Below are 14,871 nucleotides of genomic sequence, written 5' to 3'. Positions count from 1 at the left end.
TTTGCTTCCTCTCTATGCTCTCCAAAATGTAACATGGGACACAAGAAGAAGACAGCCATCTGTCAACCTAAAAGAGGGACCTCACCAGAACTAGACCATGCTGTCACCCTTATCTCTAACCTCCCAGGCTCCAGAACTGTAAGAAATTTATGTCACACAATATCTTGTCACAGGTGCCCTGTCTGTGACAATGTGTAAAACCACTATAATGAAAACTACATAATACTGTTTGAGAAACTAAAGAAAAGCAAAATAAATGGAGAGATACAACATGTTCATAAATTGAAACATTCTATGATGTCAATACTCCTAGTCTACTGATTCGATAAATACCCAATCAAAATTCCAGCACGCTTTTGACAAAATTGTCAAGTTGATTCTAAAATTTATATGAAATGTAAACAATAACATCTAACTTTAAGACTTACTGTAGAACCAAAGTAATCAAAATCGTGTAAGACTAGTATAAAAACAGACAAAGGAATGGAACCAAATAAACAATCCAGAAACAGAGTCACATTCATACAGTTAGTTGGTTTTCGACAGAGGTACCAAGACTACTCAGTAAGAAAACAGTGCTAGACCAGCCAGGCGCGGTGGCTCAGGTTTGTAATTCCAGCACTTTGGGAGGCCAAGGCGGGCGGATCACTTGAGGTCAGGAGTTCAAGACCAAACTGGCCAACATGGTGAAAGCCCATCTCTCCTAAAATTACAAAAATTAGCTGGGCGTGGTGGTAGGCACCTGTAATGCCAGCTACTCAGGAGGCTGAGGCACAAGAATCACTTGAACCCAGGAGACAGAGGTTGCAGTGAGCTGAGAATTGTGCCACTGCACTCTAGCCTCAGCGACAGAGAGAGACTCGGTCGGAAGGAAGGAAGGAAGGAAGGAAGGAAGGAAGGAAGGAAGGAAGGAAGGAAGGAAATGGTGCTAGATCTCCATATGAAGAAAATAATTGAACCTAACCCCCTATCTCATACGATACACAAAAATTAATCTGAATCATCAGGCAAACCCCAAAGTAACTGCTATAGAAGAAAACCACTGAGAGATGCTAAAGTTAGTAAGTGAAAGGTTGAGGAGAAGCACAGAATATTTATAGTTAGAAAATATCTTTTCCAAGATATCTATCAACTACAAAAGGAAAGATAGTAACTTCACAGGCGAAACCTGGCATCCTACATGATCAAGGTTAACACCACTAACTACATGATCAAGATTAACACCACTATGACATAGCAGTATCACAGACCCCTTGATATGATGCAATAAGAAGTACACGATGTCATTTCTCTTGTATTCTTGCCAAAAAAGCATAGCTCACTCTAATCATGAGAAAACATCACACAAACTCAGGTTGAGGGGCAAACTACAAAATAAACGCCATTATTCCTCTAAAGTGCCAAAGTCATGAAAGACAAACATAGACTCATCTTTGGATGAAGAAGTCTCATAGACTGGAGGAGACTAAGAAGAGATTAACAACTAAATGCAATATAGAATCCTGGATTGGATCCTGGAGCAGAAAAAGAATGTTATGAGAAAACTGATAAGATTTATAGCCTAGTTACTAGAACTGTATCAATGTTAAAGTCCTGCTTTTGATTATTGTACCAGGTGAGGTGATATGAGGGGTCTAAGGAAATTCTGTATTATTTTTTGCAGCTTTTCTGTTAGTCTAAAATTAGTTTAAAATAAAGGTTAGAAAAAGCCTGTAAGAAACAAAAAAAAAGTTTACTTGAGAATGACGATGGCAGGATGGCAGAATAGGATATCCCAGCCCTCATTCCCCAAGAAAGACACTGATAAAACAATAATATACAAACCAAAATACCTGTATAGAACTTCAAAAAACAGTTAAGAAGTTGCAGTACTCCAGGTGAGCTCAAAGCCAAGTACAGCCTCACTGAAATAAGTGAGAACCATTTTACTTTACCTGATTCTTTCTAAGGTCAGCAAACCTCAGTTCAGCTCATGGCTTTTGGGGTAACGGATTGGGGAAAATAGAAGCATGGAACATAAGTCCAACATTCTGACTTTTCTGAGGGCCATCCAAGGGATGGGTTTCTGTCTTGCCTGGAGCACTAATGGAAACAGCATAGGTTAAATATCTGGGTGCCAACAAAAGCAAAAGAGAACAGAAACAGATGCTGTGGCACCAGAGGGCCAGCAGTACCAAAGACAGAGACTGGGATGACTCAGGACGATCGGGAAAAGTCATCCAACTTATTTCTTCGTCAGAAGTGAGAGAGAAGAGTGAAGTACATGCTTCAAATATTCCAGCATTTTGGAGAGCTACCAGAGGGAATGGTATCTCTCACCTGCTAAAGAGTGCTGATGAGGAAGCTGGCGTACATTGAAAAAAGCTAATTGGTGAAGGACGTTCCCCGTAAGAAGCCAGTCCATAAAGACTAGGAAAGGCAGCTGTTTTTTAAAACTGCATAAAACTCAGCCAAAAAAAAAAAAAAAAATCACAAGTCAGTCAAAGAAAGAAGGAAACCTAGCCCAATCAAAGGAACCAAATAAATTGCCAGAAACCAATCTCAAAGAAACTGAGATCTGTAAATTACCTGACAAATAAATGAAAATAGTTGTCTTAAAGCTCAATGATCCAAAAAAGAACACAGATGCACAACTAAACGAAGTCAAGAGAACAAAGTAAAAACAAAAACAAGACTATCAATGAAGAGAAATTACATTAAAAAAAGCAAAAATGCTAACACTGAAGAATACAATAACTGAATTGAAAAATTCACTAGAGAGGTTCAATAGCAAATGTAGTCAAGCAGAAGAACAAAATCAGAAAACACAAAGAAAGGTCAATTTAAAAGTATTGAGTTAGGGAAGCAAAAGGAAAAAGAATAAAGAAAAGTGAAGGAAGCCTAAAGGACTATAAGACATCATAAAACAGACCAATATACATATTATGGGAGTTATAGAAGAAGATAGAGAAAAAAACAGGGAGTTTATCGTGGAGTTACAGAAGAAGAAACGGAAATGAACAGAGAGTTTATTTGAAGACATAATGGCCAAAAATTTCCCAAATCTGAGAAAGCAAATAGGCACCCAAATTTAAGAAGTTCAAATGATTTCATCCTTTCACTTCAAGGGTGAAGTAAAAGAGGCCCACACAGACACATTATAATCAAATTAACAAAAGTTAAAGGCAAAGAGAGAATCTTGAAAGCAGCAAAAGTAAGTTGTCATATACAAGGGAGCTTTCATAAGATTTCAGCAATTTCGCAGTGAAAACATTACAAGCCAGAAAGGAATCGGGTGATATATTCAAAGTGCTGAAAGAAAAAAAAAAACCCGTCAATCAAGAATACTATATCCAGCAAAATTGTTCTATAAGAACAAGAGACAAATTAAATCTTTCCCAGATAAGCAGAAGCTAAGGGAGTTCTTCACTACCAGACGTGCCTTACAAGAAATACTAAAAGGAGTCTTGCAAGTGGAAATGAAACGACACTAGACAGCAACACAAAAGTACATGAAAACATAAAGCTCACTGGTAAAGGTAATTATATACACAAGTAAGGAGTACGGTAACACTGTAATGGTGGTATGTAAAACATTTTTAATTCAGATATAGAATTGAAAATATGACAGCATAAAAAATAGCAGTAACTATAAACTATATTAATGGACACAACAAGATGTAAACTATGATATCAATAACATAAAATAGAAGTGGAGAAATATACCATAGTATTTCTGTATACAATCAAAGGTTATTACCAACTTAAAATAGATAATGTTTTGTGTAAGCCTCATGGCAACCACAAAGAAAATACCTACAGAACATACACAAAATAAAATGAGAAAAAAAATCAAAGCATGTCAATACAAAAATCAACAAAACAAAAAGGAAGGCAGCAGGAGACATGAGAGACAAAACAGCTATAAGGCGGAAAACAATTAACAAAATGGCAATAGTAAGTCCTTCCCCATCAGTAATTACTGTAAATGTAACTGGATTAAACTCTCCAAACAAAACACAGATTAGCTGAATGAATTTTTCAAAACACACAATCATACACACAAGATACAATTACAGTATATGCTGTTTACAAAAGATGTGCCTTAGATGTAAAGACACACATATACCAAAAAAGATGATCCATACAAATGGTACCAAAAAAGAGCAGAAGTGGCCATACTTATATAAGACAAAATAGACTTTAAGTCAAAGACTGTCACAAGAAAAAAAGATAATTATATAACGATAAATGGGTCATTATTGTGGAATATATAACAATTATAAATATCTATATGCACCTAACACTAGAGCACCCAAATATATAAAGCAAACATTGCCAAAATGGAAGGGAGAAATATTTAGTAACATTGTAATAGTAGGATATTTCAATACTCCACTTTCAATAATGGATAGAAAAATAAGACATAAGGTAAGAGGACTTGAACAACACCACAGATGAATTAGACCTAACATACATACACAGAACACTTCACACAACAGTAGCAAAATATGCATTCTTCTCAAGTGTACATGTAACATTCTCCAGTATAGATTTCATGTTAGGCCACAAAACAACTCTTAATAAATTTAATAAGACCAAAACCATAGCAAGTATCTTTTCGAAACATAAAGAAATGAAACTACACATCAACAGCAGCAGAAAAATCAGAAAATCCACAAATATGCAGAAATTAAACTACACACTCTTGAACAACCAAATACATCAAAGAAGAAATTATAAGAGAAATTAGAAAATATCTTTAGACAAATGAAAACACAAACATACATAGTAAAACTTAAGAGAAACAGCAAAAGCAATACTGAGGAAAGTTTTAGCATGAACACCTACATTTAGGAAAAAAAGAAGTCTCATATCAATCTAACTTTATACTTCAGCGAATAAATAAATAAATAAAGAACAAATTAAACCAAAATTTATCCAAATAAAGAAAATAAAAATGATTAGAGAAAAAATAAATAAAATAGAGAATAGAAAAGCAGAAAAACTTTAGAAAAAAAATCAACAAAACTAAGAGTTTTTTGAAAAACAACAACAAAATTAACAAGTACTTACTTGGATTAAGAAAAAATGAGGGCAGGCAAGGTAGATCATGCCTATAATGCCAGCACTTTGGGAGGATAAGGTGGGAGGACCAGTTGACACCAGGAGTTGGAGACTAGCCTGGGCAATATGGTAAGATTGACCTCTACAAAACATATTTTAAAAAGTCAGCCAGGCCTAGTGGTGTATGCTTGTAGTTCTAGCCACTTAGGAGACTGAGGCGAGAAGATCATTGACCCCAGGAGTTTGAGGCTGCAGTGAGCTGACTGCACCAACACGCCCACGCCTGGGTGACAGCGTAACACCTCATTTCCAAAAAAAAAGAAAAAGAAAAATTGCCAGAAGCCTAAATTACCAAGAAGTCTACCTAAAATCAGAAATGAAATAGCAAACATTACAACTGACGCCACAAAAATCGAAAGGATTATAAACTACTAAGAATGCTAATAAACTGGATAACCTAGAAGAAGTGGATAAATTCCTAGAAACATACCACCTACCAAGACTAAATCATGAAGGAAGAGAAAATCTTAACAGACCTATAAATAATAAGGAGATTGAATCAGTAAGCAAAAACCTTCTAACAAAGAAAAGCCCAGGAGCAGATAGCTTCATTGCATAATTCCACCAAACATTTAAAAAGAAATTAATGTCAATCCTTTTCAAAATCTTCCAAAAAACTGAAAAGGAGGGAGCACTTCCAAACTCATTTTATCAGGCCAGCATTACTCTGATACCAAAGCCAGACAAATATATTACAAGAAAACTGCAAGCCAAAATCCCTGATGAATACTGATGCAAAAATCCTTAACAAAATACTAGTAAACTCATGTCTGGGGAATGCACATGCATTGGTAGGGAACCCAACCCAGCCTACTGGACAATGAGAAGCTATGTACACCCCGGCCAATAGCCAGAACCAAATGCAAGATATATGAGTGAGGCCACATTGGACCATACAGTTCCTATCAAGCTATCACAGGACTAACTGCATGAATGACCCCAGGTGAGAAAAAAATAAGTGCCAGCTAAGCTCAGTCAAAATTATATAATTATAAGAAAATAAATGATTGTTGCTTTTACATTGCTAAATTTGGAATAATTTGTTACAAAGCAATAAATACTTAATAAGGCATACCTTCTTGTTCTGCTTTTCGACCTAGACCTCTGAGCTCTATAGGATTTCCCTCGACCCCTTGAACGACTTCGACTTCGTTTCCTTCTGGAGCCATAAGAAGAGCTACTGCTTGATCGATGCCTGCGTCTGAAATAAAATATAATCGAAGATCATTGCTATAAAAATTTTTATTATGAGCATTAAGGAAAAACCTTCTAGATTCTAAAGAATCATTTCATTTTTACTGTCTCACTCTTTCCTGGAAGCAAATAGAGATAAATTAAAATGTTATTTTTCTTGAACAGTCAGATGACTGATTCGTAACTTAGTGATTGGATCAGCTACTAATTAAGGTATTAAGGGGTCTTAGAATCTTTCCAAATATCATCAGATTATATGGTATGAAAACTAAACCAAGGCCAGGCTCAGTAGCTCATGCCTGTAATCCCAACACGTTGGGAGGCTGAGGCAGGAGGATCGCTTGAGGCCAAGAATTCAATACCAGCTTGGGCAACACAGCAAGGCCAAGTCTCTACAAAAAATAAAAATAAAAAAACTTAGCCAGGCATAGTGGCACATGCCTACAGTCCCAGCTATTCAGGAAGCTGAAGTGGGAGGATCCTTGAGTCCAAGAGATATGACTGCACCGCTGCACTCCAGCCCGAGGGACAGAGCAAGATCTTGTCTCTAAAAAATTTAAAATTAAGTCCAGGCGCACTGGCTCATACCTGTAATCCCAGCACTTTGGGAGGCCGAGGAGGGCAGATCACCTGAGGTCAGGAGTTCGACACCAGCCTGACCAACATGGTGAAACCCTGTCTCTACTAAAAATATAAAATTAGCTGGGCGTGGTGCTACATGCCTGTAATCCCGGCTACTCGGAAGGCTGAGAAGAATCGCTTGAACCCGGGAGGCAGAGGCTGCAGTGAGCTGAGATCACGCCATTGTACTCCAGCCTGGACAACAAGAGCAAAACTCCATCGCAAAAAAAAAAAAATTTAATTAATTAATTAATTTAATTAAATTAAAAAAGAAAACTACACCACTTTGTATCTATTTGCCTACTAAGAATAGACAAAGGTTGAGAAGACTAGACCCATGGACTGGACCTGGTGGAAAAAAAAAATTCTGGGTTGGGACTTTCGTAAATATATAGCTAGTAAAAGAAAAATGTTTTATCTAGCAAAACTAAAAATACAAAAACATGAGTTTTAAGGACTGTTATCCTCATTACTGTATAAACTAAAATTATGAAAATCACCTTCTATCATAAGAATGTGAACGAGGCTGAAGATCTCTGGACCAGGATCTTGACTTTGATCTTGATTTCCTTCCTCCTTTCTTTCGGCTGTATGTTCTACTATCTGAAGAACTGCTCGAGGAGGACCGTCTACGGTGTTTCTTTCTTCTCTTGCTTCTGCTTTCCTCTTCAGTATCTGATGACCGACGTCCCATTTCTATAAGCAAAAGTTTGAAGAATATTATTTCTAACATGGTGGCACAATGGATGAAATGCAATATACTAATTTTTTATTTCATTTATTTATTTTAGAGACAGGGTCTCCCTCTGTATCCCAGGTTGGAGTGCAGTGGTACAATAATAGCTCACCGTAACCTGGAAGTCCTGGGCTCCCGTGATCCTCCCCCAACGCCTTCCAAAGTGCTGGGACTACAGGCATGAGCCACCATTTCTGGCCTCAATGCACTACTTTTTATAAAACTTTGTAAAATTGTTTAAAGCCTTATTTAAAGTAAAATTGTTTATGTGCCTTGCTTCTTGACAAGACATGAGAACAGTTCTTTATACCAATTGTCTCATATTTTAAGTTATATTTCTCATTAATTATATGACATTTTCTTTAGTAATCAACCAACTATTCCTTTATTCTCACACTCCCTGATGACAAAAGATATTTTACTATCTTAGAGTTGAATTTTTTTTCTAACAGAAAATTCTACATCTTTAAATAGCTAAAATCTCATCTCATCAGCTAAAATCTCATCAACAAAGTACAAACTGAAACAATGAACTATAATTATCATTTCACTTGTGAAACTTAGGGGAGAAAATATTAACTAAAGTACTAAAGTTGACGAGGTTATCGTGAAATCAGTCAGCTCTTCACACACTGCTAATAACTATATAAGGTAGTAGAATAATCTTTTTAGAAAGCAATAAAACAATAATTTAAATTAAAAAGATATAGATATTATATAATAGATATCATATCTATAATAGATATTATGTAATAGATATCCACATTTGTATGTGTATATTACACATACACTTATATATTTATATCCACGTTAAGAAATATGTACATAATTGAATAATAATCTAAAAATGTTGATGCTTTTTTGACAAAGAAATCCTATTTCCACAAATACGTCGAAAAAATTATCTAAAGGATATATTCATTAAAATATTCATCACAGCATTATTATAATGGTATCCATTGAGATAATTTAAGAAAATATGTACATAAGAAAATTAATATTTAAGTGATGAAATATAATTTTCATAATATAAAATATAATTTTTCAAACTATTTCTATATAGTTATGGTAACACGGACATTTAGTATAGAACAGAAAAAACAAATAGAGCCTAAGGCTTTCATATTTAGGAATTAACTTAGCTGACAAGAAGCTTAGTTGTCTTACTTTAATCTTTAGATTCTCATATGCAATACTATTTTTTATTAAAATAGTTATTAGCTATCTTTCAAAGTCATATAAAAACAAGATCCATTCATTGTAGTCACTTAGGATAAATAAAAGCTCATATCATCTTTAATATTTATTCAAAATAAGTTAAATACCATCACTACAAACAAAGTATTATGTTGGTGCAAAAGTAATTGCAGTTTTTGCCATGACTTTTAATGGAATATATTTTTATATATAAATATAAGTATGTATTATCTATTTAATATATTAAATATACATTACACATATTATATATTTAACATTAAATATATTTGAAATACCTGTATAATATATATTTAGTATTAACTATATATTTAATATATTAACATTAATATATTAATTCTATATTATTTATATATTTAATAATTATATTCCATTAAAAGTAATGGCAAAAACCACAATTACTTTTGTGCCAACTTATAATATGTTAAATTACTGCTTTGCTTTCAGAAGCTTCAGGTGAGCCAGCCCCTCCCTGATTCCAATACAATACCAGCTGAAAAAATCTCTTAGGACTCAAATTAAAACTTTAAGTTATTTACCTAAAGCCAGAATTAAGGATTTTAAATTTGCTCTGAACCTCCAAGTTGTTCACATGTCTAAGATTTTACAGTTTAACAAAACACTGGGAAGACTTGGTTTTGAAGCCTTCAGTAAATCACTAACATATCTAAGCCAGTTTCATTTGAAAAATGAAACTACAATAGGTAAAAGATTACCATGATACTTTCCAGCTTTAAATGATTATGAAAGTATAAATATGTACATGTATCTATATATATAAATACAAACATACATTTAAATACAAACATAATACAGATGTACATAAGGTATATCTGTACATACATATAAATTCAAACATGTACATGATACCCATTTATACATAAAATATATACATATATCCATTTTATATATATAAAATAGATGTAAAGAAAGATGTACATAATTGAATAATAATTTTTTTATTTCTTGGCTTTTAATTTCTTTCTTGTTTTCACCTTTAATCATTTAAGAATGTTCTTTACACACAAACAACCATTTAAATTAAGATGAGCTTTTACTATCTTGCTATCTTGTTTTAAAAAATATCAAAATAAGAGGCACAGCGGACACCAGGACTCCAAGATGGCGTCAGTCATACCAGTGAAGGACAAGAAACTTCTGGAGGTCAAACTGGGGGAGCTGCCAAGCTGGATCTTGATGCGGGACTGCAGCCCTAGTGGCATTCTCGGAGCATTTCAAAGAGGTTACTACCGGTACTACAACAAGTACATTAACGTGAAGAAGGGGAGCATCTCGGGGATTACCATGGTGCTGGCATGCTACGTGCTCTTCAACTACAGCATTTCCTACAAGCATCTCAAGCACGAGCGGCTCCGCAAATACCACTGAAGAGGACACGCTATGCACCACCCCCGACCCCATGACCTTGGCCTGAGCCCCTCCGTGAGGAACACAATCTCGATCGTTGCTGAATCCTTTCATGTCCTAATGGGAATTAACCTCCAAATAAAAGATGACTGGTAAAAAAAAAAAAAAAAAAATCGAAATAAAATTAAAGAAATTAAAAAGTATAAATTTGAAAGGGTAGAGGCTAGAAAACAACAGGAACATAAGATATGTCAACAAACTTTTGGCAAATGAAAAACACACGGAGGATTTAGAGGTAAGAAAGCTTATTATCAGGCTACTGTAGAGAATTCCAACAGAAAAGCAAATTCACACAGCAAAAATCAGAAAGGATCAGGAATTTAAGACATCAGATACCAGAGCAGGCACAATGAGGCCACGAAGCTAAAAACAAAAAAATTGATTGAATTTATGTAGTAGTGTTCCCCAGTCCCTCCATTCTACCCAGCCAGGTGATACTCTTCCCCAATCCCCAGAGGAGATAAGATTTATTTTGGGGGGAAAATGAACCAAAGAAGCACCAGGTCCAAGGACACAGTAAAAAAAAGACAGAGATGCTAAACTAAAGGTTAAAGAGATTAAGTTGGCCAGGTGCAGGGGCTCACGCCTGTAATCCCAGCACTTTGGGAGGCCAAGGCGGGCAGATCACGAGGTCCAGATATCGAGGCCATCCTAGCTAACACAGTGAAACCCTGTCTCTACTAAAAACACAAAAAAATTAGCTGGGCGCGGGGGCGGGCGCCTGCAGTCCCAGCTACTCGGGAGGCTGAGGCAGGAGAATGGCGTGAACCCGGGAGGCGGAGCTTGCAGTGAGCCGAGATCCTGCCACTGCACTCCAGCCCGGGCGACAGAGTGAGACTCCGTCTCAAAAAAAAAAAAAAAAAAAAAAAAATAGTAATAATAATGCCATTGTGGGAATCTCTATTTCTGTCCTTTATACTACATCTCTGAGTAAGGCACAAACAAGTAGAAAAAAAGGGACACAGATCTATGTGCCCTGGGGGTGACCAAAAAAAGAGAACAGGAGAAGGTCAGTATAAATTTTTTCTTTGTTCTAATTACAAACAACATAATTTATCCATAATAGAAGGCTGGTTGATTACATTTAACACAGGTTAATGAAAGATAGAAAAATCCTTCCCTGGAACATACCTCAAAATAACAAGAGCCATTTACAACAAACCCACAGCCAATATCATACTGAATGAGAAAAAGCTGGAAGAATTCCTCTTGAAAACCAGCACAAGACAAGGACGTCCTCTCTCACCACTCCTATTCAACATAGTATTGAAAACTCTGACCACAGCAATCAGGCAAGAGAAAAAAAATAAAGGGCATTCGACTAGGAAGACAGAAAGTCAAATTGTCTTTGCAGATGACATAATCCTATATCTAGAAAACCTCATCATCTCAGCCCAAAAGCTTCTTAAGCTGATAAGCAACTTCAGCAATGTCTCAGGATACAAAATCAATGTGCAAAAATCACTAGCATTCCTATACACCAACGACAGACAAGTAGAGAGCCAAATCATGAATGAACTCCCATTTACAACTGCTATAAAGAGAATAAAATACTTAGGAATACAGCTAACAAGAGAAGTGAAGGACCTCTTCAAGGAGAACTACAAACCACTGCTCCAGGAAATCAGAGAGGACCACAAAGAAGTGGAAAAACATGCCATGCTCATAGACAGGAAGAATCAATATCATGAAAATGGCCATACCACCCAAGGTGATCTAAAGATTCAATGCTATTCCCATCAAACTACCATTAACATTCTTCACAGATTTAGAAAAAAACTATTTCAAAATTCATACGGAACCAAAAAAGAGCCCATATAGCCAAGACAATCCTCAGCAAAAAGAACAAAGCGGGAGGCATCACGGTACCTGACTTCAAACTATACAAGGCTACAGTAACCAAAACAGCATGGTACTGGTACAAAAACAGACACATAGACCAATGGAACAGAATAGAGAACTTAGAAATAAGACCACACATCTACAACTTTCTGATCTTTGACAACCCTGACAAAAAACAAGCAATGAGGAAAGGACTCCCTATTTAATAAATGGTGCTGGGAGAACTGGCTAGCCATATGTTAAAAATTGAAAGTGGACCCCTTCCTTATATCTTATACAAAAATTAACTCAAGATAGATTAAAGACTTAAATGTAAAACCCAAAACTAGAAAAACCTTAGAAAAAAATCTAGGCAATACCATACAGGACACAGGCACGGGCAAAGATTTCATGGCAAAAGCTTCAAAAGCAATTGCAACAAAAAGAATTAAAATGGGATCTAATTAAACTAAAGAGTTTCTGCACAGCAAAAGAAACTATCATCAGAACGAACACACAATCTATAGGCGAAAAATTTTTGCAACCTATACAACTGACAAAGGTCTAATATCCAGAGTCTATAAGGAAGTTAAACAAATTCACAAGAAAAAAAAGCAATCCCATTAAAAAATGGGCAAAGAACATGAACAGACACTTCTCAAAAGAAGACATTTATAAGGCCAACAAACATATGAGAAAAAACTCAACATCACTGATCATTAGAGAAAAGCAAATCAAAACCACAATGAGATACCATCTCATGCCAGTCAGAATGGGAATTCTTAAAAAGTCAAGAAATGCCAGGTGCGGTGGCTCACACCTGTAATCCCAGCACTTTGGGAGGCTGAGGGGGGCAGATCACGACGTCAGGAGATGGAGACCATCCTGGCCAACATGGTGAAACCCTGTTTCTACGAAAAATACAAAAATTAGCTGCGTGTGGTGAAGCGTGCCTGTAATCCCAGCTACTCGGGAGGCTGAGGCAGAATTGCTTGAACCAAGGCGTCAGAGGTTGCAGTAAGCCGAGAATGCGCCACTGCACTCCAGCCTGGTGACAGAGCAAGACTCCATCTCAAAAAAAGAAAAAAAAGTCAAAAAACAACAGATGCTGGCAAAGCTGTGGAGAGACAGGAACACTTTTATTAATAAACTGTGAGTGAGAATGTAAATTAGTTCAACCATTGTGGAAGATGATGTCACAGGAATCATCCAGAATGGGCGATTCTTTGAGGAATCACCCGTGTGGTGATTCACCAAAGACCTAGAACCAGAAATACCATTTGACCCAGCAATCCATTACTGGGTATATACTCAAAGAAATAGAAATCATTCTATTATAAAGACACATGCACGTGTATGTTCGCTGCAGCATTATTCACAATAGCAAAGACACAAAATCAAACTAAATGCCCATTGCTGATAGACTGAATAAAGAAAATGTGGTACATATACATCATGGAATATTACGGAGCCACAAAAAAAGAATGAGATCATCATTTGCACGGACATGGATGGAGCTGGAAGCCATTATCCTCATCAAACTAACACAGGAAGAGAAAACCAACCACCACATGTTCTCACTAATAAGTGGGAGCTGAACACTTAGAACACATGGACCTGGGAGGGGAACAACACACAATGGGGCCTGTGGTGGGGGTACAGGGGAAGGGAGAGCATCAGGAAAAATAGATAACACATTCTGGGATTAATATTTAGGTGCAGCAAACCACCATGACACACGTTTACCTATGTAACAAACCTGCACATCCTGCACATGTACCCCAGAACTTAAAATAAATCCTTCTTTAGAGAAACCAAGAAAAGGTTGAAAAACCACTGTGACAAAACTATAAATATTTCAAGTGACACATTTACATTTCAGAAAAATTACACTGAAATACAATTAACCCCACTAAAAGAAAGCAAAAGGTCACCATATTTCTTTGTTATAGTTAACTTCAAACATTTATTCACAAAAGGGAGTGAACACTAACAGCAAATCACAAGGTAGATCTCAAAATTGTCTTCTCTATGACAGGTACTGAAGTCCTACTCACCACCACAGACATAAACTTACCCTTAGATTTCCATAATGTCATCAGCATGTAATTAAATATACTTGCCAATTCAAGTCATGGTAATCAATTTATATTACATACTCCTAGTAAGGAAGAATTCTTTATACTTAACTCCACCAGTAAGGAGCAATGAACGGAAAGACACATTAATAGTTCTTTCTGATAAGGGCAATGAATGATGAATGGAGCACAGGCTTTTAGAGTCCCACAAGCTAACAATTTTCAATCTATCTGTAAGTGAAAGAGACAACATGGGACAGAGCTCCTATAGCTCTTGGCTTCCTGTTCTCACTCTAGTTCTTTCTGGTTGTAGCCTCATGGTTGCAAAACTCACCCAACTACTCCCACTACAGAATTGAAGCCATGGCATGCAATGACTACAGGAGGAAATCAATTTACAGAAACATCTTAATGTAAAGTTCAGGTGCCTGATTGAAGAGGTGAAACCAACATGTGGTCATTTAAGAAAAGAGATCTCGAAGGACTACACAAGTAGTTCCTTTGTCCAGTTATTGATAAGGGTACAAGAAGCAGTTATCTTTTTCAGAAAACAGGCAATCAGTTTGAGAGAACAAAGACTCCTAAAGGACATGATAGCTTATAATTACTTCTCCACTACTCACTCATTAGTATATCAAACTATAATTTTCTTGATTCTGGATACATGGCCAG

At 36.1% G+C, this 14,871-nt stretch overlaps 1 protein-coding gene and 1 pseudogene across 16 annotated transcripts in view; one reads left to right on the top strand and one right to left on the bottom strand.

Annotated features, from left to right (window-relative positions):
* Window positions 1-14,871, bottom strand: part of RSRC1 (arginine and serine rich coiled-coil 1) — a 411,683-nt gene that overhangs the window by 394,854 nt on the left and 1,958 nt on the right. For 14 of the 15 annotated variants that reach the window (XM_077990579.1, XM_077990581.1, XM_077990575.1 and 11 more), the window contains 2 exons: window positions 7,422-7,617; window positions 6,182-6,307 (listed from right to left, as the gene is read on the bottom strand). In XM_077990579.1, coding sequence (XP_077846705.1) covers window positions 6,182-6,307; window positions 7,422-7,615 — 320 coding nt within the window. In that variant the 5' untranslated portion in view covers window positions 7,616-7,617. Of the gene's footprint in view, window positions 1-6,181; window positions 6,308-7,421; window positions 7,620-14,871 lie in introns of those variants that run through there. The other variant, NM_001266753.2, reaches the window with a different exon arrangement.
* Window positions 9,968-10,440, top strand: LOC704440 (ATP synthase F(0) complex subunit f, mitochondrial pseudogene; annotated as a pseudogene). Its single transcript, XR_001443177.3, has one exon. The product of XR_001443177.3 is annotated as an ATP synthase F(0) complex subunit f, mitochondrial pseudogene (transcript).

This window comes from Macaca mulatta, chromosome 2 (assembly GCF_049350105.2).
Source record: "Macaca mulatta isolate MMU2019108-1 chromosome 2, T2T-MMU8v2.0, whole genome shotgun sequence".
Classification (NCBI taxonomy): domain Eukaryota; kingdom Metazoa; phylum Chordata; class Mammalia; order Primates; family Cercopithecidae; genus Macaca; species Macaca mulatta.
This window is presented reverse-complemented; position numbering and strand designations above follow the sequence as displayed.